This window comes from Ictalurus furcatus, chromosome 2 (assembly GCF_023375685.1).
Source record: "Ictalurus furcatus strain D&B chromosome 2, Billie_1.0, whole genome shotgun sequence".
NCBI classification, from domain to species: domain Eukaryota; kingdom Metazoa; phylum Chordata; class Actinopteri; order Siluriformes; family Ictaluridae; genus Ictalurus; species Ictalurus furcatus.
In genome coordinates, this window is record NC_071256.1 from 27,498,989 (window position 1) to 27,525,987 (window position 26,999).

General features: G+C 41.8%; 1 protein-coding gene across 1 annotated transcript in view; it reads right to left on the reverse strand.

Annotated features, from left to right (window-relative positions):
* Positions 1-26,999, reverse strand: part of sdk2a (sidekick cell adhesion molecule 2a) — a 166,608-nt gene that overhangs the window by 75,130 nt on the left and 64,479 nt on the right. Inside the window, exons 2-3 of the mRNA XM_053612331.1 lie at positions 3,283-3,442; positions 1,260-1,366 (exon numbers count right to left, since the gene is read on the reverse strand). Of these exons, the coding sequence (XP_053468306.1) occupies positions 1,260-1,366; positions 3,283-3,442 (267 nt within the window). The remainder of the gene's footprint in view (positions 1-1,259; positions 1,367-3,282; positions 3,443-26,999) is intronic.

Here is a 26,999-nt window from a genome sequence, read left to right on the forward strand (position 1 = left end):
TATATATATATATATATACACACACACACACACACACACACATACATTATATATATATATATATATATATATATATATATATATACACACACACACACACTATAAACTACGTATGAAAGATTTTGGAAGATATTTTGCTAAAAAGTGTTAATTTCCCCTGTGTATGGTGACTTTCTGGACACCCTGTACAATTACGGAGAGAACAACAAGCAATGAACAGCACAGCCATTACCTGGGTTTCTACTCCCCATACGAAACTCCTCTACTAAAAAAGAAGCCGATTTAAAAGCATTTAGACAAATTAGAGCCCTCGGAACAATATACTCTGGTCAAACGAAATAACAATAGATCATGTTTGGAGAAAGAAGTGCTGCGCACTTGATGCCAAGGACAGCTTACCCACGGCGAACGAGTACACAGAGTACGGAGCATCGTGTTACTGGTCTGCTTCTCTGCAAACAGTACTGAGGCATTACACGTCATCGAAGGTAACACGAATGGAGCGAGGTACTGGGACGTATTAGAGGAGAATTTAATCTCATCTGCCAAGAAACTGAATTTGTGGAGAAGATGGACATTTCAGCAAGACAACGACCCCAGACATCCAGCTAAAAATAACTCAAGAAGGCCTTGCATGGACTAGTCAATCTCCCGACTTGAAAATTTATGGAGGCTTGAAATTGCGAGTCCATCAGAGAGACCCTCGTAACCGTGGGGAGCTGAAGACGAATCGCCAAGGGCGATGGGCCGAATTCAAACCACAATGCTCCAAAAAGATAATTACTTCTTCGTGTCAGTATCTCGCAGGTGTAACTGCCAACAACGGCTTTGCAAGAAAGTACAAATTTTGGTTCATTTTGGTGTCGGAATACATTTTCCCCTTTGGATTTCTTTTTTTTTTTTTAAACATATCTTTGTTCATGCTTATGAACACATACTACAGTCCATAAAGTACAAAGTCTAAACACAAATCTGAAGTTGCTAAATGAACTGGAAGTATATTAAATAACAAAAACCATAGTGTCTGAATACTTATTTCCCCTCACTGTATATCATCACAGCTGATTTATGTTATGAACGACATGTGCATTTTCAGAACGTTTAAATAATATGCATTTTTATGAAATATATTTTTTATCGGGAACTTTCTGTTATTTTCTCCCCTCACATTTTGTAGTGTTTGAAATGACAGTACATAACGTCTAGTAGCCCACCACTACCTCTGCTGTGAAACTTGCTGCTGACATATTTGCACTTACAGGCAACCTGGACTTGAGTGCTCCTCTGCATGAGAGCGCCGACCCGGTTCCTCACAATGCACCTGTAAAAGCCAGCGTGGGAGCGGTGTAGTGACGGGATGAGGTACCTAGCAAACAGCACATTCTCATCGGTTATGAAAGAGTTTCACACACACACACACACACACACACACACACACACAGTAACGAAAAGGAAACCTTCCGTTTTTTTTGTTTGTTTGTTTTCTTAAAAAAAAAAAAAAAAAAGCAGTTTTGGGGCCAATCCAAAAGATACACAGACACACACACTGCTGCTGGTGCTAAAACACCACAAAGGAAATAACGTCAAAAAGGCTAATCATTCCTTGGTTATAAATAACTAGCTTTGTGCTTGAGTGACGATTATTAGCTGTTGCACTCAAGCTTGGTTGAGATTTAACTTATAAACTGTAAGTAAGCCCACTTACCCATAATGGAAAACTTTCACCGAACTACTTGATGCTATCAGGACAGCATACAATTTGAGAGGTTATTAAGTGCGAAAGCAGACGAGAACAGAGAACATAAATGGCACGTCTAAGTGTGTGTGTGTGTGTGTGTGTGTGTGTGTGTGTGTGTGTTTGTGTTGATCAATGGGAGTTGGAAATTATGTACAAGTGGTGCTTCAGCGAGCCACGTGGGAGCTGTGTGAGGTGTGCGAGTTTCTCTAAATCACCCCAGGGAACCGGTCTGAACGCTGCCGGTTATGGAGTTCTAGCATTTGATGTGTACACATGGCCGGTGCCACTTTTGTTCTGTGAATCCTAATTCACTTTGCTGCTCACAATGAGCTCCTTATCTGCTGCTTCAGTTCTCCCTGTGGTGCCGTTCACAGATTCCTGATACTGTAGTCGAGTGGCTTCAGGTTCTCTCTTTAATCAGAAGTGCGATGAAAAAGAGGCCGAAGTGTCTCTGTCACCGACGGTCCCGAATGCATGCACACACACACACACACACACACACACACACACACACATACACACACGCGCGCACAGGTCTTTGGTTGACTGGCTGCAGAGAAGGACGCAGGTGGGGAGTCTCACTTGGGACCTCACACTGAGGCTCCTTGGAATCTTGAAAGGCTTTTACAAAATAATGGACTGCTTTTCTTTAAAGATAAGGGTCATACTCAGGGCTGGGATGGAGCTCAGCCTCACCACTGGTGGGGTTAACAATGCTTTTCTACACTACATAATCGACCCAACTTTAGCCACAGGTGGTCAAATCCAACTTTAATCACAGGCGGTAGAAGAGTAAAAGTAAGTAAATCTGAAAGTATTACTACAGTTTATTATTTATCTTTCATTAACAAGAGCTTGTTAACTGCACTGAATACTGCACTGAAAAACCACCATTACTTGGAATGATCACGCAGGGTTTCTCTGCCATTTAGACCCACTTGACTAAGTCCATTAGTACCATCCATTCTAAAGGTTGACTGAGTTAGAAATGACCATTGTCAGCACAACTGTGTGTTACTTAATAAAGCGAAGAAAGAAGGCAATGCACCTATCAAGTGGGGGGGGGGGAGCAATTCACTTTGCTTTTACAATAATAAATATTACATGGCTCTTGTGGCTGTGGAGCATAATGCATTCCACTGATGACAATGATTTGATGGATATAATTCTATATTCTTGACACATGCCGGACGCTGCATTATGCTGGAGAATGCATAGAGCGAAAAACAAGTGGGGGAAGGGGTGGGCCAAATCTTTTCCGTTTTTTTTCCCTCCTTTTCTTTATGACCAAGCAGGAAATGACATGCACTAATGTGTGCCAGGAATGAATCGATATAAGAGAGTCATTTCACGCCTGCATGGGGAATGAGGTGCCATATCTCAAGAGGCTTATGATCCTCCGCCATTTCTGAATAAATGCATAGAAATGAGCGGGGATCTGAATAAATATCCGCAAATGAGAAATTTGTTAAAAGGTAAACTGAGATTAATGTGTCTATTTGTTTCAGTAATTATGTGGCAGGAATGACAAATGGAGAGCTCACCTGTACTCCAATGAGAAGCGGGTCAGCTCCGTGCCATTGTACAGCCATTTGAACTCGAGTGGCCAGCTGCCCTCTGCCATGCAGGTCAGAACCAAACGGTTTCCCTCGAGGTGCACCTGGGTTGCCACGGGCTCCATTTTGAAGTAGGGTGGAACATCATCTACGTGAAGAGAAACACATTATAATTCAACATGGACCAATCAAATAATCAAGAGTAATAAATGAAACGCATTTGGTAAGATTATAAATAGTAGTAAAATAACATAAATAAAGTAAAACTGTAAACAACAGTCCTTTGAGTAAATGTAAGTGACAATGCAAGTAGTAACTACAAATATGCAGCAAAGTAGATATGGTCAGCAGAGTGTACACAATAAGTTGTATAGGGCAATTATATAGTGAGTTAGTAGCGTTGCAGTAAAAAGAATGCCACCATGTGCAAAAATGCAAAACGATGTCTGATGAGCTTATTCAAGGAATAGGCTCTAATGCACAATAATGTCCTGGCACAGTGATGGACTTTTGTACAGGGTGATTGCTGTGGGTAAAAAAAAGACCTCCTTGCTGAATGTTGCTGAAGCTGCTCTGCTCTTTGACCAATAAATCATGAAGGGGATGTGACACAATGTCCCAGATAGACACTAGTTCGTTTAGTGTCCTCCTTTCCACGACCACATCAGAACTGTGCAAAAAGGGAGCAGGTGTCAACCAGCTCCACATCTTGTCTCATGATCTTTATTAGTCTGGTTGTGGTCCTCTTCCTCCTGAAGCATATTAAGGAGTACGGTTCAAAAGCGTATTGTTTTACATTTACTTTTATTCCTTTGGCAAACACGTTTATCCAAAGTGACTTGCAGTTGAGTGCAAAAGTTTGCATCCCCTACAAGCAAAATCAAGAAAGACTAATTAAGCTGTATCTGAAGTCTCTCCATCATGTAGTCATTCACTATTTACTCTATAGGTTGTCCTATATGGAGCACTACATAGAAGAGGCAGAAATGAAAGAAACTGGGACTGAATTTAGACAACGCTAATTAGCGAGTTCGCACATCATCGTTGTGACACACCATTAGATAAATAAATCACATGTTAATGATAAATGTTAATTAATATTAAATATACCACTAACAAGCACCTGTTGGTTATAGTTATAATTTAACAACATATTTTACTTACTCTGATAAAATTATGGCTTTGTAAATTTATATATATATATATATATATATATATATATATATATATATATATATATATATATATATATATATATATATATAATGAATTTTACAGTGTATTATCCAGGGAATATCATTTGTCTGCTGAGAATCTGGCCCGCACTGTAAAATGGCTCCACATGAAAATAGTGCACTTTATAGTTAACAGCGAAGGACAGAACAGGATAGGACATTGTCATCAAATGTAATCAAAGAACTGATATTTTTACCAAAACATTTAATATTAGGTTTTGCACATGTGATCATCACAAGCAAAATACTCGTATCCTCCTTTCTTAATATATTACATTTAAAACAAAAATGAAAAATAACTTTCCCATTATTTGCTTCATAACTGCCCTCTATCTCTTTCATACCCTCTGAATAGCTTTTGAATGGTCTCAGTTGTAATATTTGCCCGCTAATCCACCCGCCCACACATTTTTCCAACAGTGTCGGTTCGAACTCTGTCAAATTGCTTGGCCAATATTTGCCCATTCTTTTTTGACTTATCTGTTATACCTCTGGAAGATCATACACTGACTCCATTAAATCTGGGCTTGAGTGGGTCATGGCAAAACTATTATATTAACAGTTTTGGATTGTTGTCGTATTGCAAGTTACACCCACATTTCATTTTTGAATACAACTGTTCAATTGATGTAGGGTACAATCCAAGCAATTGATGCTTGCTCAAGGCAACAACAGTGGCTTTCGGGCAGTCATGTGATTTGAACTTACAACTAGTTCAGAACCTTAACTGCTGAGCCACCGCTGATTTATTTATGAAATGCTTGGTTACTCAGGTCCAGTACACAGATTAAAGCGTGTCATAAACAACAAAACGGCCATTCAGTGAAAAATCACTACTGCTCGTGCAAGCAGTCTTAAAGAGGGTTTGGGAATGCAGCCTGGAGTGTACCTCGAAGAGAAGTGCTGCTCAGCGAGTGTGTGAGCATATACTAGACAGAAGATGGAGTATGACTCCCAGCGCTGCACTGGCATAACTGAGCGAAGACGTTCAAGAGTGCTCGAAGATGGAGCAGTTTGCCTGGCAAAGGTGACAGAATGAGCTATGATCCCCTTGTGCCTCCATTCATCTTTAGGCGTTCTAATACAGGTGAATTATCTAGACTCGGGGGCACACTTTACAGGCAGAAGCCTCGAACCCAGCAGACAAAGTGCTTTCATTACCCATGCTTGATTAGCACATAACCCGACATAGCGACCACGCTGACTTGTTCTACATAGACGATGTGAGACTTGATGGTCACAGTGTTTGGTGAAATGTAATTAAAGCTCATATTAATTGTGGCACTAAGCTGGCATGCCCTGCGGCACGGCTGAATTCTGCAACGAGTGATTGGTGGATCTGCTACATCCGGAATCAGAGACTACTGATATTTTCTGCCCTCTGGGAGCTTGGGAGGAACATACAGCCCTCGGTGCAGTGGAGAAGACAATGAGCTGATAGAGAAGAGGGTAGACTGTGTAATAAAGGTACTATAATACACACACACAGATGGTTATGTGCTTCAGGGCATATCTGTGGAGACCAGACACATAAGTATGACATGACACCTGCATGAATACATTCAAAGAACTTTTATTACTTACTCTCTTGCACACACACACACACAGACACCAGCACGCTCAATTAGGAAAAGATGATCCTCCTCATCCTCCATATTTGATACTGGAAGACCATCAGCAGCCTAATCAAACGATTTAATGTCCCCTGCTACTCCTCAAATCATTACCACTGGGTAATAACCTTCATAAATGACAACCCCCCACCACCTACCCAAAGCACAATTCCCTCCAGCCTTCAACAATAGCCTCATTTCCTCCTCTGGGTAAATGTTCCTCTGCTAGTGTGCAGGTCCATCCACTTAGCCATCCAGCTTTATAAATACAGCACCATTAGGGACCTCCACATGCAAAAACCAAACCCCAGCACTGATTGCCTAAAAGCAGCAGATAACAAAATAGACAACTGCGTGCCAATGCCAATGGAGGCTCCACAGCACATATACCCGCTGATACAGAAAGGCATGTGCGCCCCGTGCAGATCGCTCTTCTATAACAATGCACCTGCATTTGAAAAGAGATGAGCGGCCCCATCGAAAAGGGTTGAGGCTCGCAGTAATTGCTCCCTCAGTGCAGAGCGAGGGTTGGTCCGTGGGTGGAATAGTAGAGAGAAAACAGGTAGAAGTTTCACTGTTAGAGCTGGCTAATAATGTCTGTTTTCCCACAGATGTGGAGGAATTGGGTTTTTTTTTGTAAATCTGTGCACTGCTACAGTTTGGAACAATTTGACTACTTGAAAACTTTTGATGTAAAGTTGGAGTAATTAGTTTTACCTTCTCCGCCGCATCATGCCAGAGATGATAAGCGGCGTTACAGAGCAACAGACAAATGCTATTTATACACAGGGTTGTACAATCCCACTCTGAGTTTGTTCCACAATGAGAGTGTGAGTATGCGTGAGAGTGAATGCTGGTGGTCTAGACTGAGCAGCTCAATGTAAGCCTTTGATCTACAGGAGCTATGTCAGACACTAGAGCACTTCCTCTCACTCACAGTGGGCTCCTATCTCTCTTTCTGTTACAGACAGATACACAAATAGAATCCCCTGGTCTGGAAAATCCCAAATGCAGCCTTCCAAAGATGTAATGCAATTGCCATTTCTCATTACAGCCCATATGCTTTAGAGGTGTCAGGTACTCTTTTGCTACAGGTATTCAGTAGGGGGTCGGCAGGGACGTGCTTCCCTTCTTTTGTGCCGGCCTACGCAGGTCGGCAGCCAAGTGCGACTTGTGGAGGTAATTTTTACACTCAGCTTGTGCGAGCATGAGCAGAGGCGGAGATGCCAGAGAACACAGGTCCAGATGGAGAGCCTGAGGGAGGTTTCTCAGTAGCACAGGAGCTTGCTGTGGGGAAACCGTGTTAGCGGTTGGCCTCCAAGCATCGAGTGCTGGCCACCCCTCTGGAGTGTCCTTGTGCTCAGTGTGTATGCCAGAACCGCCACAAAAACAGCACCTTCTTTTAACCTAATGGCTGAAGTCAAATTGGGTGGTACTGTTCCCCTCTTGCCTCACCTGCTGCGCACACAGAATTTTAATAGCGCCCAGACAAAGGCAATAGGCAACAGGCAGGATCCATAAAACATGCCCCATTATTCGTTTGCAGGGCATCATGCTGGCATGCAATCATACAGAGAGGGCTCGCATTCAGCACTCACAATTCCCCCCCTTTATATTTCAATGGATAAAGTAGCCACATCATGCTCTATTTAATCATTGTCTGGCACCTGCGTGTGCGTCTGGGAAAGCCAATCAGGGCCAGTTCACCACAGTGCTGCATCCACCTTAGCAGGATGTAAACAAACAAGCAGGCAGGGTGTCTAAAACAACATGCTCCTCAAACATTTCCCTATGTCGTCCCTACGTGATAATGATCTACATCCAAAGCAGAGTTTGTGCCTTTGGCCCGGTAAACCTATGTATGTGTATGGCTGCTTTTAGGTGAGTTGTAAGGGCTGGCAGAGGGACAATCTCACTCTCCACTCGTGGGTTGCGTTGAAGGTCAGCCTGCTCTGTCATTCTGTCAGCAAGCCTCGTCACCGTGACAACCAGCACCCCGTCGATTTATACTTCATCAGCTTCCCTGAGTGGGAGAACCGCCCTCTGCCCTGGCAGCAAGGTGAAGAAGCCCATTACTGCTCAAACCAAACAGCATGCATCTGTACAGGGCGAGGGGGAAAATATTGGCACTGCCCCTGATCCATCTTTCTCTGTATTAATTTCTAGTAATGGCCAATGAGCTTATATCTATATAGCTCCCATAAAAGCTCAAGTGCATGACAGATGCTGCTCGCTCAACATGTGTTTATGGCCTGTAAAGCCTACGCAGGACTACTGGAAATGCCATGGAGGCGTTGTGTAGCAGGAAGCGATGCAAACAGTGAAGGCTCAGCGTTATTTATATAAATGAGATGGAGGGACCAATAAGAAACTTGGTATTACTTTGTTTAATTCCCGGTTACAATTCAATCTGCATGACAATATGCGGAGCTGAATTTCATTACCTTGCTGGGTAAGGCTGGGCGCGACTGTGTGTGTGCAGACTATGAATAGGTCGCCGAGGGTTAATGGATGTGTAATTGATGAGATTAACTGAGGTGTAATGCAGCATGGCATTGCGACTTTGATCTACGGAGCTGCGGGGAGCCCGGTGACGTTGCTCAAACGCAATTAGAGGCAGCATTGAGCTATCAAACCAAGATCTAATTAGGAGTGAAGACAGTGCAGTGAAGGGGGGCAGTCAATGGCCAGCAGATTGAATTATCAGAGCCTGCCAGCTGCATCACCACAATGCCTGTATACAACCCTTTTCTGATTCTTTCATTCTATATGAGATTTAATGCTAATTTATCTTCTTCCTCCTTGCATGTTCGTTCTGCTTCTCTTCTTTGCTCGTCTCTCTTTCTACCTTTTAATTCCCTCTCTCTGACTCAGCATCAGGGAAATCTGTGCGTCTTGGGATGTGTATCTCGGACTTAATTAGGAACCACAGTGCTTGGCACAATGTATACCCATGGACACCAACCACCGATTAATGAGACGCTGTGCACCTACATCTTCCTTACGCAACTATTTCTTGCCCCTCTCCAACACCCCCACCCCCCCCACCCCCCGGGCAAAGCCTCCGGAGGCAGGCAATACACATCTACCTACATATCTCTCCCCCTCCTTCAGCAAACCTTGTGAAGCCTGATGCCTTTGATGGACCTGCACAGCAAACAATTTTCATTCTTGGACAAGGCGACCTTAATCCTGTAATTACATGCTGCTTAACATGGAAAATCACATCACCAAAGGTCTGCTCAGTTGAATACAGGCAGAAATAAGTGTAAATGATAACAAGTGAGAACAAAGATCAAGTTTAGGTGCTACTGCTGAGAGTAAATTGACAAACGATTTTTAGGGGGAAGAAAAAGCCAGAGAGAATAAGAAAGAGAGGCAGGAAGAGCCCACTGCAGGAAGAGGAGACAAGTGAGTGCCTTCTCCTAGCAATACAGAGGAAGGAGTGAACTGAATTTAGAAACTAGGGCAAACAGTAATGGAGGAAGATAACAAACAAGGACGGTGAAATGGGAATTCCATACGTTCCGCCATCTGCTGAGATTGTTTATACTCGCCTCGATAATTAGATCCTAATTAGCTGACAGCGTGGTCGGAAAGCATTCCTCCAGCACATGGTGATTTCGCGAGTTTTGATTATGACCAGACACCTGCACTCGCGGTGTGCCACGCTGTCCATAAGACCCGACTCTTGACAGGATTTGAATGAACCCAAAAACAAACAGGCCGTGCAATTAGGACTCATAACACCACTGTTATTTAGAGGCTAAATAACACTGACTATGTTTACATGGACAGAAATAACAAATTATTGACCTTATTCTGAATAAGACAATATTGTGATTAAGGTGTTTACATGAGTCGCTTTTAGAATATTCCTTTCATGTACCCGTTTTACATGTTGTATAGACATAGAGCGATTAACATCACACGTCATTACGTCCCCACGCCACGCCGTCCAACTTTCCCTCCAGAATTTCACGTATCAACATACAGTTCGTCTTCGTTATGGTACCGTTTACAGTTTTGAGTGTTTAATTTTTAATTTTAGGAAAGCTTCAAGTGCAGTTAATTATTTGTCATGCTATACGTGCACACAGACGACTGCTTGAACCCATGGGCTGCGTCTGAAACAGCGTACTTACCTACTATATAGTAGCCGAGATACGCGGTTTCAGACACAGCCATGCTCTCTGGTTTGCCGTCAAACGGTTGAGCACTGCCGTGTCTGATCGTGTCCTGTCGCAAAATGCGGTGAAAACTCTCACGTGACGTTAACAGTGTGATTATAGCGTGTACATGTCTATAATGCACTTCAATAATGCGATTAAAACAGGAATACTCCACGTCTTAATTCAATTTGTGTTTACTTCGAGGATTAAGGTTATCAATAATCGCATGGTAGTTTCTTTATCAGAGTATTGTCTTAATCGGGTTAATATCGGAATATTGTTGTCCATGTAAATTATTTATTTATCATGGATTTACTTGCATCCCAGCTATAGAAGAGACTAGATTAATGAATTAGAGGTACCACAGTCACCCATCTGTTCTATTTGTCATTTAAACCTTGTCTCAGAGATGTAGGATGGAGGGTAACAAGCACTAGATATCTCATTCTCCTCCCCCTTATGCGTCACTTCCACATGACCCGCCTGCACTGGGGAGATTGAGCATGTGTTAATGGTTCAGCACTGTGCTGTATCCAGAGGCTGGCATTGTAATATACGGGTTCAGAAAGACTGCCAATTGTGATTCTTATCAGCGTGTGGAGTGCAAGAGAAAGAGGACTGGGTGGTGTAGTTCTGAGTGGCAGGGCTGGTTGTATGTGCTAATGGATTGGGGGCTTTGACAGAGAAAAGAATTACTATCCACCTTCATTACATTTACACCAGCCAGTCTACCAAAGCAGGGAGGGGCTCGCCTGGACACTGCTTCATTTATCTGGTTCAAGGATGAGGGACATGTCTCACATAAAGAACATCGTTCACACACATTTCAGCTTTTTCTTTACTGCTTTTGATTGCTCACGGGTACGTGAGTCATATTTCAAAAGAATCCATCATTCTGTCATGTGTCAAGCATTCACTGTCACCATTCACCAGGCTTTTATCTAAGATATATATTTTTTAACTCGGTTCTAGCACTAGCTCTTGGAGCTTTCTCTTAAACTTTCCCTACACACAATGAACTACCTGCACAATGTACTGTGATGTATATCTACTGTCTGAACAACACCACCAATCAATGAAATCTTTCCCTCGGTACTGCGCTTTTTCATTATTACTCCCATATTGTTGTATATGTTAAACGTAATGTTTGGTATCCTTTTTAAATTTCATGTGAAAACCATTAGGTTTCATGACTGTTTTTAAATCAGATGTTGCTTTTATACTCTGTGCTCGGGGTAAATGTCAAAAATGTCCACTAGTGATGTATACCATCATGCAAAAGTGAGTAGTAATCTTCACCCTCATTTCTGAATACGGCGCAGGACTATGATCATCAGCCACTGCATCCCACCTAATCATGACACTCGCGTCACATGACTGTTTGCACCTGATTTACATTTTGATTTAATGAGCAGTAGTATTTAGGTCACGTGTGGTCTAGAGTGTGTGAGTAGCGTCGTTACATGTTGTTGTATTCATGCCATGCCCATGTGTATTTCATGCTTGTCTAGTTTATGTTTGGTTTTATGTTATGTCGTCCTAGTCGATGTGTGTATCGCTTTATATAAAACACTCTACACTCACGTCCATCCCGAACCAATCAGCCGTGTGCATCAAACAAGCACATTTTAATCTCAAAATATAACAAGTGTTCTGTAAAACTGAGACAAATTGGCTGCTTTAGTGATTATGTCATTAAATCTTAATGCAAGGCCGATTTGGTGAATGTGAATGTAAATGCACATTTTGACTTAACATTTGACCATTGCTAATTTATTGTTTTTGTAAAGTTGACCTAAAAACAGTTAATACTGAGTATTTTCCAATTGTTTAAGTTTATATCAATAGTATGTTTTCTCTCTCTCTCTCTCTCTCTCTCGCCTTTTCATCATTTCCAGAATTAACTTCCCACTCTGCACTGAGCTCATCGGTCAGACCATCATGAACGCTCACAGAAAACTAAGCTGATAAAAAGAGCACAGAAAGACCAAATAAATCTTGATCGTCCTTATCATAAGCTGTGAATTAATGTAGCCAGCCAATGTTGCACCAGTGGTTAGCATTGCTACCTCACAGCTCCAGGGCTCCAGGTTCGATTCTGAACTTGGGCCTGTTTGGAGTTTTCACAGTTCTCCATGTGCGTGTGTGTGTTTCCTCTGGGTTCTCCACTTTCCTCCAATCTCACATGCTGGTACATGCCTATAGGTGGATGGGCGACACTAAATTTCCCAAAGGTGTGAATGAGGGTGTAAATGGTGTCCTGCGAACCCATACAGGATCTATTCCCACATTATGCCCGGTATTCCTCAGATATGCTCTGGATTCACTGCGACCAGGAAAAAGTGGTCGCTAAACATGAATGAATGAATGAATGAATGCAGCCAGCCAAACTATGTTTAAATAACCCAGAATAATTATCTTATAAAGTGAATCAAAGTGACAAAAATGGTTGAAATACCACATATATATATATATATATATATATATATATATATATATATATATATATGTCACTTTGATTCACTTTCAATATGATTCACATATATACACATATACACACACCCATACACCATATGGTATATAGAAGCAAATGCTATAAACGAAACTAATTAAAAATAATGGGAAATAAATAAATAAATAGATTGCATAAAAACAGTTTATAGTGCCCAAGCTGTCGGTGCTACAATGAGTATGTCATTATCTGACTAAAAATGATTTGACAGTTAAAATGATGAAAAATGGGTTACACACTACATTCAAAAGGAGCACTGAATAATATGATCAAAAAGTACAAAAGTAATGCATATTCAATAAAAAATGCTGGTAGGAGGTCAGTACAGAAAGGAAATTATCACTGATGTCGACATCGCCATATAGGGACATGGTCCACAGCACCAATAAGACAATTAGTAAAGTTTTATTTGTGAATATACTTTAATGGCCAGCACATAAATCACACACATACACACACAAGGTTCTCTTTCTGAACTGCCTGCCAAAACAGTAACCAGAAAAGAACATGTTCTAGATTTTGCCACATGACACCAGACTGGCTTGTTGTAAGAATAAGGTAATGAGAAAAACAAACAAGCACCCCTACCAGTCTGGCTATAGCCAATGGAATAGTCAGGAAACCCTACTTCGGTGAGAAAAAACCCAAAAGTACACAGCAGCAGTGTATATGGGAACACAGCAAGCCAGCCATGAAACAATCTTAGAGTCTGATAGAGGTACATGACTGGTTGGATAGTGTGTGCAAAAAAAAATCACTTTGAACCTAGAGATGAAACAATCAGTTGCGTAAATGGCGTCTTCCTGTCCAGGCCTGTGCTAGGTGGTGGGCTGGCAAATTACAATATGTCCCACCACTTTCATGCACACACTTCCAGCAGACCTTTTGACCACCATTTTCTCCCATCATTCTTCCTAACAGAGTTGCTGGTGCACAGAGATAGCGTAATTATCGGTGCCTTGGGACTCCCTCCCACTCCCAAAGCACTTGTTGGCTCCAGTCCCTGTCCAGCCAGCGCTGGAGTGCAGCTTCCATAAATGTCCCATCAGTGCCTCCTGACCCCGGAGCCATGTATCAGCGCATGGTGGGCCACCCCCTTACTGTTCTCACCAGTGTTTGGATAGCTAGAGTGATGCTGTTTAAAAGGAGGCAGAAGCAGAAAGGAGGGGGGAAAAAAACACTGCAGACGTGCTTTCAAAGCCTGGTATTATTCTTCCCTCACCATTCCCTCAGCTTAATTAACATGACTCTGCACTGAATCTCATTCTGACTCTCAATTATGGGATATTTTTGCTGTGGTAGCTGAGGGCCATGGCTCCAAAACAAAAGAATGGAGAGACTCTATTTGGGAGCACTAATTATTTCATGGGTGGACACACAAATTTAGATGGTGACGGCCTTGCCAAGAACAGACGGCCACAAGTAACCTCTGAAGTCAGCAGAACTGTGGCAGGCTGAGTGGACACACTGTGGTTAACGTGGCACTGAGACAGACAAACTTCCTGGAATTCGGTAGCTGGAGCGAGACTGACCACACCTTTAAAAATAGACTAAATATGCAAGCGGTTTCTTGTAGACTTGGGGAAGGGCAGGGCATGAAGGAGAAAGCCGATGTGAATTAGCACATTGTGCACTTTAGAAAAACTATAGAATATAGAATGGAGCTGTCTTTTTCATGTGCTCATATTAGAGTGATAAAACTCTCTCTAGCCCTTTCTAACCAGAGATAGAAAACGAACCTAGATGACCAATAGTTCACACTTTTAAGGGAATTTAAGCCCCTTCCTTCTGCCAACATTGCTAATGGAAGACATTACAAAACACGGGTCGATGTTTTGTTCCACTGCTACCGTTAATTATCGCTAAGAAGAACACCATTGCCAATTAGTTCCCCTTAGAAATCAGCCCATTTGATGCCATCTCCAGCTGTCCTGCCAGTGAATGAATACAGAAAGCACACAGCATCCTTCCTGCCATCCTGATGAAGCTATCACCTGCCGACAAACCCAGCCCTGACAAATCAATAGCCATTCAAACAGCATTACGAAGTCTTGCCTTGTGCTGAAAAACACTGCACTCATTGCTTTTGGGCAATAGTTGGCTACTCCAATTTTGTTCTTCCATTTATTCCAAGCTCTGGCAGCTGGGTTGTGCTGTGTTGTTTTTGCGTGTCTGAGTTTGGAAGAGGTGTGTTTTTTTTTTGTACTCCACCCTCTTCCCTCAGCTACAGAAGAAGCGAGAATAAGTACCTTACTCAGATTGGGAAAACTTTCCATCCCGCCCAGGAGACGAATCTGTATCCTTCCTTTAACAAATCCAATTTATATGCAAGAGTACTGGAAGCAGTGCCTGGAAAAGGTGCAACATGAGGTTGAATTTATGTTGTAATGTCAAGGTTAGCTCTTTTGTTTTTTTTTGACACCATCTTATAAATATTCAGGAGCACTTAAAAGAGAGGGAAGAAGTGTGGGGGGGGGGGAATTACACACACAGCACTTTTGCTACATTGCTACATTGTGAGAGAGGTTATTGTTGAAGTTACATAACTTAAAAAAAAAACAAAAAAAAAAACTTTTAGCTTCTTTTTGCCAAATTGACATTTGATTCATCTCTTGGTCCAAGAATAAATGCATTTACTGCTGCACTTATAAACTGTAAATGGAGACACTAAAAAAAAAAAACACATACAGAACTACCACATTGCTGTTTGATGCTTGATTCCGATTGGTCTGAAGGTGTTGATCAATTTTATGCATTAGGAGCTGTAACAATAGTGCTGGCTGCAAGGTATATACAGTATACCCATTACAATACTTTAATGTTTCTGTAGTCACAGCCTACACAGGGACCTGCAGATATGGAAGCCCATTTCTGCCACGTAGAAAAAAAACTCTAAAAAGGTAATTGCCACTTTATATCTCGCAATTCTTACTTTATTTCGTGCAATTTTGCAAGTTTACATCTCATAATTCTGCCTTTTTTTCCCCTGCAATTTAGACATCCACTCGACGCAGTACCTGAAATGTGACTAACTTCAGGTAATGAGCACATGCTAGCATCTGGTTTTCCTTGCCTTGACTGGCTGTTGAGAGTTGTTCTTACATAGCCTATTTATAGAGAATGACTGGTGCTTTGTCGGTGCACGCTTTGTAACTCGCTAAATGTCAAGTCGACATCTAAACTGCGAGAAAGTCTGAATTGTGAGACGTAAACTTGTAAGTGCAGGAAATAAAGTCAAAATTGTGCACTATGAACTCGCAATTGTGAGACACAATGTCCGAATTGCGAGATGTTAACTCGAAATTGCGGGAAATAAAGTCACAGTTGCGAGATATAAAGTCACACTTGTGAGTAATAAAGTCACAATTCTGAGATATAAAGTGGCAATGACCTTTTTACATTTTTTTTCTGGCTTCCATAGTCAGACGCTCTATGTAAAGGGATTATAATTGTAAATATGGTGAAGTTTTCTGTAAGGACACGTTGTTTAGTTTATTTTTTTTAAACACTTTGTACCAGTCAGCAGTAAAGCTCTATCTTTACTGTCATGTATTTACCATTAGCACTTTTCAAGAATATAACAGATACGCAGAGTCCATACACGGTGTAACTCTGTTGGATCTTTTTCCTGAAAAAAAGTACTTAATCCATCCATCTTCTCGGTGAAACCTGGAGCCTATCCCAGGGAGCATTGGGCACAAGGCGGGGTACACCCTGGACAGGGCGCCAATCCATCGCAGGGCACAATCACGTACACATTCACACACTATGGACACTTTAGACACGCCAATCAGCCATGCATGTCTTTGAACTGGGGAAGGAAACCAGAGTACCCGGAGGAAACCCCCGCAGCATGGGGAGAACATGCAAACTCCGCACACACAGGGCCACGGTGGGAATCAAACCCCCAACTCTGGAGATGTGAGGCAAGAGTGCTAACCACTAAGCCACCGTGCACCCCAAAAGTACTTAACACGCTGTTAAATAACAAGCGAACTTCTAGCGCCCTCTAGAGCATGACATGACATGAAATAAAGTCTTTGTGCTTTCTAGTTTGTCTGTAAAAGGCTGGTGAGGGAACAACTATGTATAGCTATTATAACAGAAGTGATAACAGAAATGAATGTGTTTTGCAGACGTTCCACAGCAAGTGTTGTGGTATAAAAGAAAGGCAACACTTTGAGGTGCGCTGTTATTGGAAAATAATCAACCTCAAGGTAGCATCATACCACCCCATCGTTGTTGATTTTCCGATAACAGAACACCCGGTCATGTTTATGCCTTATTTGGCCCATGGGATCATGCAGGATTGAGACACACTGCTGGTGGCTGATGAGTGTAACTGACTTTCTCATCTTGCCTAAGCAGCAGCTATTAGAGAATTCATGGAGCTACTGCAAAGTGAGTGCATGCAAGTAGCTAATATCTACTAAAAATGGATTTTTAAAAAAATAAATTCAAGTTGCTAGAACTAGTAATAAAGTCACTGTGCTGTTAACAAGGGCCCTAATGTTCTTGGCACCAGTGTGCAGGCTGAGTGATTTAGGATTAATGGCACTCGCCGTTCTACGCTGAGAATCCGTTTGTGATTTGCATCATAAAACGTCTGTTAGTCCTCCACTTTTAGAAACGATTATCAGTAAATGGCCGACAGAATGCCAGATGGAGGTTGGCAGGGTGCACATTTTTCAGGCTTTTATTTTCAATATGTGAGACCCACTTTCAGCTCTGGATAAACACACATCATGAGGCTTTTTTTTTTTATTATTTTTTTACATTTCTGTTATAATCCCCTAGTTAATCTCTACAATCTACAATATTCAGGAAGATGAAGCGGTACAGAAAATCACAAACGAACATCTTTACTTGAAACCCATTAAGAGACTTTAACGCTAGTGTGATAATCACAGAGGCGGTAGTTTGAAAAAGCCAATGTGGAGAATTTGATTAAAATCCCTTAAAGACATCTTTGAGACACTAAGTAATATGCCTTCATAATATGGAATCTATGAATACTCCTGCTAGACCTGATTTCTTTGAGAAAATAAATAACATCTTTAATCTGAGGATGGGGGGAGATATGGGAGGCTGGTAAATTGTTTCTCTTGTGTATGTGTGTGTATTAGTGAGTCATCCATCCATCCAGCCATCTATATTCCTATCCTACACAGGGTTTCAGGGGAGCCTGGAGCCTTTCTCAGGGAACTATGGGCACAAAGCGGGGAACACCCTGGATGGTGTGTCAACCCATCGCAGGCCACAGTCGCACACTCATTCACACACTACAGACAATTTGGAAATGCCAATCAGCCTACACAGCATGTCTTTGGACTGGTGGAGGAAACCGGAGTACCTGGAGGAAACCCCCGAAGAATCGGGAGAAAGTTGTGCAGTAAATACAGTCCACTCTGAAAGTATTGGAACATCAAGGCCAGTTCTATTGTTTTTGCTATACACAGAAGACATTTGGGTTTGAGATCAGAATTTCCTGATATTTACATTTAGATGTGTTAAACAACTTAACGCATGGCACCTTTGGTAGCAGACCACACAATTTTTGGGTGAGCAAAAGTGCAGGAACAAATAGTCTTAAAGTAAAGAACAATTAATACTTGGTTGATATCCCTTGCTTGCAATAACTGCATCAAGCCAGTGACTCACTGACATCACCATTCTTCTTTCGTGATGCTTTTCCAGTGTCACGTATCAAGAAACTCTGGACTCCACTTCCCATCAGCCACTGCACTGCACTAGCTGTCACATGACCACCTGCACCTGACTCACGTTTTGTTAATGAGCACTCATGTGTGTATATATAGTCCTTGTCTGCACTGTTTGCTTGTCTTTTGTTGTCCTAGACTCTTGTGGTTCATGTCTCGGTGTTTTTGTTTCATGCCACAGTGTTATACCAAGTTGTGTTCGTGTCTTTGTTTCATAGTACGTTTGTTTCAATAAATGTCATTATCTGCACTTGCTTCTGGCTCAACCTCGATTCGTGACAGAACGAAAGACCCACTATCAGAAGCAGCAGATCGCCACGATGGACGCCTGGTTTGCAGCATATGCGGAGTGGTATATAGGACTACTGGAGCAGGGAAGAAGGACAGATGAACTGCTCGCTCAGAATAACCGCATGCTAGGCCTGCCGCAGCTGGACAGACCATGCACCAGGCCACACCCGGCGTTCATAAAGGACTACGTCAAGTCACGCCGACCGGAGGGGGAGTCGGTGCTCAGGGCGGCGACCCACTCCCACCCTCTCTCCCCTATTATGGATCTCGCTCAGCCATCATGCCCCGCCGAGGACGTCGCTCCGCTTTCATGCCCCGCCGAGGACGTCGCTCCGCTTTCATGCCCCGCCGAGGACGTCGCTCCGCTTTCATGCCCCGCCGAGGACGTCGCTCCGCCTCCCTGTTCAGCTGTGGACGTCGCTCAGCCTCCCTGCTCGGCTGAGGTCGTCGCTCTGCCTCCCTGCTCGGCTGAGGTCGTCGCTCAGCCTCCCTGCTCGGCTGAGGTCGTCGCTCTGCCTCCCTGCTCGGCTGAGGTCGTCGCTCTGCCTCCCTGCTCGGCTGAGGTCGTCGCTCTGCCTCCCTGCTCGGCTGAGGTCGTCGCTCTGCCTCCCTGCTCGGCTGAGGTCGTCGCTCTGCCTCCATGTTCCGCTAAAGACGTCGCTCCTTTTCTTTGCTTCTCTCAGTATGTCGCTCCCCCTTCCTGCTCCACGGAGGACATCGTTCCCCCCTCATGCTCCGTGGAGAGCATCGTTCCTCCCTTGGGCCTCGCGGAGAACCTCGCTCCTCTTCCTGGCCTCGCGGAGAACCTCGCTCCCCTCTCCTGTCCCGTGGAGGACGTCGCCCCGCTTTCATGCTCTGCCGAGGACGTCGCCCCGCTTTCATGTTCAGCTGAGGAAGTATCTCAGCCTCCCTGTGCCGTTGTGTAAGCCGCCCGGCCTCCTGGTTTTGCTGGGGACATTTTTTCCAGGGGGCCAGGACCACCCGATGGTGGACGTATAATTTTGGGCACTCCGGGAGTAGCGCCCTTGGGGGAGGGTTCTGTCACGTATCAAGAAACTCTGGACTCCACTTCCCATCAGCCACTGCACTGCACTAGCTGTCACATGACCACCTGCACCTGACTCACGTTTTGTTAATGAGCACTCGTGTGTATAAATAGGCCTTGTCTGCACTGTTTGCTTGTCTTTCGTTGTCTTAGACTCTTGTTGTTTATGTCTCGGTGTTTTTGTTTCATGCCACAGTGTTATACCAAGTTGTGTTCGTGTCTTTGTTTCATAGTACGTTTGTTTCAATAAATGTCATTATCTGCACTTGCTTCTGGCTCAACCTCGATTCGTGACATCCAGGCTTATACTACAGCTTCATTCAGTTCTTATTTGTTTTTGAGGGGTTTCTCCCCTCAGTATCTTCAGGAGGTGAAATGCTTCTCAACTGGGTTAAGGTCTGGTGATTGACTTGGTCAGTGTAAAACCTTCCACTTTTTTCCCCCTGACATTTTTTGTATTGGCAGTGTGTTTTGGGTCATTGGATTTATTTCTCTGTAAATTGGCAAACAGGATGTTTCTGTAGACTTCTGAATTGTTCCAAGTCTAGTTTTTAGTACACCAGTGCTTTCTTTCTTTTTTTACAGACATTCCAAATTGTTGTATTGGCTTTTTAAACAACAAATGCAGTCTTTCAGGTGAAACCCAGGATTGAGAAAATAACGTTCCAATCAATATATATTGATGTTTTATGACATCCCTAGTCACCATAATAAAAATAGGTCCCCAAATGCATCCTTGGTTGATGTGTGTAGTCCAGCAGGTGGTGAGTAGTGCACTAGTAGTATTCGCTATTCCCCCGTGAATATGCAACTGGAACTGGTCACATTTAAACATTAGGGCTGTCACGATACTGTGTATCATATTACACCGCTTGTTACAAGTGTCTCCATTCAATACATCTGTGTTTTTGGATAATACATTCAACAGACTTTGTCATTTGTCATTACGTGAAGTGTAATAAACATTTAAACTTACTCAATACTCCCTCCTCTGAAAAAGTAGATTCTTCTATATCTTAAATCAGAAGAGGCTACAGGGTTAAAAAAAAACAAAAAAAAACAAAACATGCTTCTCTTAATCCGACTGCTTTTCATGAACCAGTATGCTAGCATATTAGCTGGCACTAATACACACACACACACGTTTAAAGAAATCAATGCAGCAATTGGGAAGTTCATATTCAGAATGTGGAGAGCACAGGATATAAAAACACATTTAAGCCACAAAGAGCTGCATGACTTTCACAGCACCAATAGCTAACAGAAGAATGTGAAATAAAGTGTTCAAACAATAAATCAGACACGTGTGCATCACGGTGAACCTCAATTCAATTCCATTCAAATATTTGTATAGTGCTTTTTACAAATGGACAATGTCTCAAAGCAGCTTTACAGAAATATATAAACACAGGAGACAGATTTTAAGCGTGTGAATTTATCCGTATTGAACAAGCCGGTTGCGACGGTGGTGAGGAAAAAAACTCCCTAAGATGATGTGAGGAAGAAACCTTGAGAAGATCCAGACTCAGAAGGGAACCCTTCCTCATCTGGGTAACAACAGACAGCGTGAAAGTAAAGGAAAGTTCACTTGTTTCCCCTGCACAGGTATAGAAAAAGAAAAAAATGTGATTCCCTTTTCCCAGTGCCCAAAGTTTTGGACCAGTTTCAGGTGTTTTTGTGCAGTTTTGGAATTGTAGTTGGGATGGAGACTTTTTTTTCTGGCGACACTGCACATCAGCGCACATTAGAGCTCTTCGCCTCCGAGCTAATGTTTAATTCGGGATGTTTATTTTCGTTACATTTTAATGCACAGCTTTTGTTTAATTATATGCTGCTTAGAGTCTGGCTGGATCACACAAACACTGTGTCAATATAAAATTTTAATTATTGTACTTTTACAATGTTGAATGTTTTAATCATCTGAAAATGTTATCTGTTGCCAAAACAAAGCACCAAGATGCATCAAGATACCACTGTATCGTAACAAATTAGAATTTTGTGCAGTGTTACACACAGTATGGCGTTTTTTCTTTCTCTGGTAAAGTCACTATCTCACTATTATTTATACAGTGCTGTGAAAAAGTATTTGCCCCATCCTGATTTCTTCTGTTTTTGTGTATATCTCATAATAAATTGTTTCAGAAATGAAAACAAAATCTAAGATAAAACAACTGAGTACAGTTTTTAAATGATAATGTTATTTACTGAAGTAAAAAGGTTATCCAGTACCAACTGGGCCTGTGTGAAAATGTATTTGTCCCCGTAGTTACTAATTCCCCAAATCTTTGAAACTGCATTCATAATGGGGTTCACCTGGACTAGACACAGGCCTGATTACTGCAAACCCTGTTCAATCAGATCAACACTTAAATAGAACTTTTCCAACAGCATGAAGTTGGTTAAAAGGTCTTAAACAGTAACGCACTATGCCAAAATTGAAAGAAATTCCAGAAATGATGAGGAAGAAGGTGATTGAAATACATCCGTCTGGGAAGGGTTACAAAGCTATTTCAAAGGCTCTGGGACTCCAAAGAAACACAGCGAGAGCCATTATCTCCAAATGGAAAAACTCAGCACAGTAGTGAACCTTCCCAGAAGTGGCTGACCTTCCAAAATTCCTCCAAGAACACAGCAACGCCTCGTCCAGCAAGTCACAAAAGAGCAAAAGAGTCAAGGACAACATCAAAGGAACTACAGGCCTCTCTTGCATCAATAAAGGTCCCTGTTCATGACTCCACTATCAGAAAGACACTGGGCAAAAATGGCCTGCATGGAAGAGTGTTTTGCCCAAAACACACCTTGATGATCCTCAAAACTTTTGGGAGAATGTTCTGTGGACTGATGTGTCAAATGTGGAACTATTTAGAAGACAGTTGTCCCGTTACATCTGGCATAAACCAAAAACAGAATTCCAAAAAGATCATCATACCTACAGTCAAGCATGGTGGTGGTAATGTGATGGTGTGAGGATGCTTTGAAAAACATTGAATCTTGAAAAACATTAAATCTGCTCCTAAAGGAGAATGTCCGGTCCTCAGGCCATAAGTTGAAACTCAAGCGCAACTGGATTATGCAGCAAGAGAATGAGCCAAAGCATAGGAAGGAGTAAATCCTAGTCCTAGAAGTAAGTGAAAGACTGATCTCCAGTCATCGGAAGCATTTGGTTGCAGTTATTGCTGCTAAAGGTGGCGCAACCAGTTTAAGGGGGTAATTAGTGATAGGTGTTGGATAACTTTTTTTTTTGCTTCAATTAAAAAAAAACAGTTTTGTGTGTTTACTTAGGTTTCCTTTGTTTTATGTTGTATTTCGTTTGAAGATCTAAAACTATTTAATATGAGAAATACACAAAAACAGAAGAAATCACAGCACTGTACCTACTAAAAACTAAATCCACCAGGCAGCTATGCATAAAAAACTAATAGTTCAGACACACAACCTGCTTGTCCTGGGTGCCTGGTCTACTGACTTGTCCACCCCTGACAAGAGCTCATATGGTCTTTTGCCTCATAAGCCCTGACACAGGACGTCTCTGTGGTATGCTAACAACATTTCGCACTTTCAGCTGTCTGAGGTCTACATAATTTATCAGAGACTCTTCGACTTTCACTTAGATACAGTTTTTATTCCTAAATAGATATCTTTTTTAAATGTCTCCATACATAATTAAAACCAAAAGGTCAGACATGGACTGTACCATGAAGACATTTATTAGCGTATCGCTCTTTCATATGAACATAGTGAAAATGCAGGGCATCTGTGTCAGAGTCTGCAATTCTGTTTATCACTCGACACCTGCGACCTGTGACATGTTCCTTTTTTTTTTTTTAGAGGTACATCAGTTACAGCCTCTCCTGGGATGAGTCTACCTCATCACTGTCACCAGCTCTGTCTCCTCTGGCCCGGAGTACACTTTCTCAATTGTCTTCCAGGATGAAACACTTCCAGGTTCCCCGACCTCACTCTTTCTTCCATAAGAACATCCTAACACTTTTTCTTGTTTGAGACAGACAATTAAAGAGTGACCTGTCATGTAGAAAAATGACTAATCCCCGGAACTAAATGTCTCTCACTATTTCTTTCTCTTTCAGCCTTTGCAATAATTATACCAGAGGTCCGTTCCTTACTCTAACTCCAGGACCAGTTATATTTTATAATGGATGCTTTGGGAAAGTTATACATGCACTTGATTTCAATTTTGTCACTTCTTGTTAATGGGGTGGTGGAATCAGTGGTACATCTTTTGTACTTTTAGCTTGTATCGTTATCCTGTGAAGGTGCATAAAGCATATCTTTAAAGTTTTTACTTTTAATTTTGACAATTTACAGGAAAAAAATACATGATCAATAACAGTCAATTATGAAAATAGTCGTCAATCAGTACGTGTACGTGGACAACAATAATCCGATATTAACCAGATTAAGACAATACTGATTAAGAAACTACCATGTAAACAGCAATTTTTTATTACCTTAATCCGATTAAAGTCATACTCGAAGTAAACACTAAAACAGGAATACTCCACATGTCTTAATTTGATTAGTCACATTATCTACGTGTATTACAGACATGTAAACACCTTAATCACATTATTAACGTCGTGTGAGAGTTTTCACCGCATTTTGCGACAGGACACGATCACACACGGCAGTGCTCAACCGTTTGACGGCAAACAAGAGAGCATGGCTGTGTCCGAAACCGCGTACTTACCTACTATATAGTAGGCGAAATACATGTATATAGTAGGAGAAATACATATATCTCAGCTGCTATAAAGTAGGCAAGTATGCAGTTTGGGACGCATCCCACGGCTTCAAGAAGTCGTCTATTTACACGTATAGCATGACAAATAATTAACTTCACTTGAAGCTTTCGTAAAAAATTAAAAATGAAACACCCAAAACTGTATACGGTTCCATAACGAAGACGAACTGTATGTTGATACGTGAAATTCTGGAGGGAACGTCAGACGGCGTGGCGTGGCGTGGGGACGTAACGACGTGTGCTGTTAATCGATCTATGTTCTATAACATGTAAAACGGGAACATGAAAGGAATATTCTAAAAGCAACTCATATAAACACCTTAATCATAATATTGTCTTATTCAGAATAAGGTCAGTAATTAGATTACTGCTGTCCATGTAAACATAATCAAGGAATCTCATTATCGAATAGTCGGTCTGCGCACCGCACAAGGCATATGTACACATTGCGTTACTTCTGTTGCAAAAACACGCTTTGGAAATATGGCAGAGAGTTGTGTCCCAAATGACATATTACACACTATGCATTTACACTATGTACTATGTACTCTACCGTCTAGTGTATGAATTTAGGAAGGGTAGTAGGTACACCAGTGCTGACAAACCAGCCTCACAGAGACAGTTCAATGTGAATTGGGAGGTTTTTTCAATGCCATGTCACTCAGTTCTCGGTATTCAGTGTGCACGGATATAAAAAAAAGCCTCCAGTGGCTTCCAGTGAAGCATTGTTTACAACAGTTTAAAAGAAAAGATTTCCCGTGACCCCCCAGCTACGCTTTACCACCCCCAAATTAAGAACCGTTGCTCTAAGGCACGGGAGCATTTTATGTTAAAATACTGTGAAAAAGAATATTACCTTGAAACTAAAAAATGGTCTTGAATGTTTTTTTAGATCTGATTAATCAATTAATAAAAATTATAATCGACCGATTAATCGATTGTGAAAAAAAAAAATCCTTTGTTGCAGCCCTACTATTTTTACATACAGAGCAGTACCTGGTTTCTGAGGGTAAACCAGGGAAAAAAAGCTGCAAATATCTGACACAAGGCTTGAGGCAATTTATGATGCCATCAAGAATTTCTGATCAATTACAGTTTTGTTTTTTTAAAACTGTCTGCCTGAGAGAAAAAGAGAAAAAGGTTGTAGTTGTGCTCAAAGAGAGTTGAACATTAGCAATGCAGTTGCGACAGTATTGAATCTGAGTTTTCATTTGTTTTGATGAAAAGAAATGAAATTGATATTGTCTAGGGAACATGATGGGATGGTGCTGTATTTCACACATTTCTTCACAAACAACCCCATCCAACATTCATCACCTCCTGAAATTGTGAAAGCAGCTCATCAAAATAATGTATAGATCAAAATAGGGTCAAATAGCTTATTAAAATACTCTCGCTATTGGTACGATGATTCATCTATATTGGTTGTAATTAACGTATATTGCATTAAAGTATTTTTCCTATACTGTTACACTGATATGGAACACATATAAGTAAATAAACCATTACACATAATACACACAGTGTGTGATTTAACAGAGAAAAAAACTGAACATCTAGGGGAAAATTAAGGATATGATTTTCAATTGCACACTTGTCACTCATCGCCTGAAAATCACTGTCTCTATTTCAGTCACTTTTTCACTTTCATACTTTCACCTCCAAATTGTTGTCACTGATTGGTTAGTAATCAAATTTGCGTGTTGAGTTATAAAGACAAAAGTGCTGTCAAAATGTAGTTGTATTGATAGGGAATGCTAATTACTATGTAGTCCCGCTCTGTGACTGCACTAAAGGCCAGTAAGATTCAGTAGATTGCTCTATCTCAGTCATGGTCACAGTGGACCCCTGAAACACAGGGTGTTACACCTGTGAGTCCATTGCAGAGCACCATGTGTACTACCATGATATCATTTTTTGGCCAGATCACCCACTACTCACCATTCACTGAAGAATAGTCCACCTCCTGCTGTGGTTCAGGACAAAGCAAGCTTTGAGTCCGTTCTCTGTTTTACAGCGCACCTATTATGGTTTTGAAACATGCCTAATTTTGTTTTAGAGGTCTCATACAATAGATTTACATGCATCCAAGGTCAAGAAACACGTTAATGTGCACATAATTTAAATTGCTGCATTACCTTTTTTCCCCAGTGTCAAAAACGATTCGTTAAATGATCCGTTCTAAAGGATTCATTCTACAGTAAACTCTTCCTTTCTCAGATTTCTCATCTCTGATTGGTCAGCTGTCCCAGTCTGTTGTGATTGGTCTACCGCTGTGAGGGTGTTTCAAAAAGGAAACGCCCACTACCATAACGAGTTTCAGCTCCGTCTGTTTGCGAGCAACCGATGAAGACT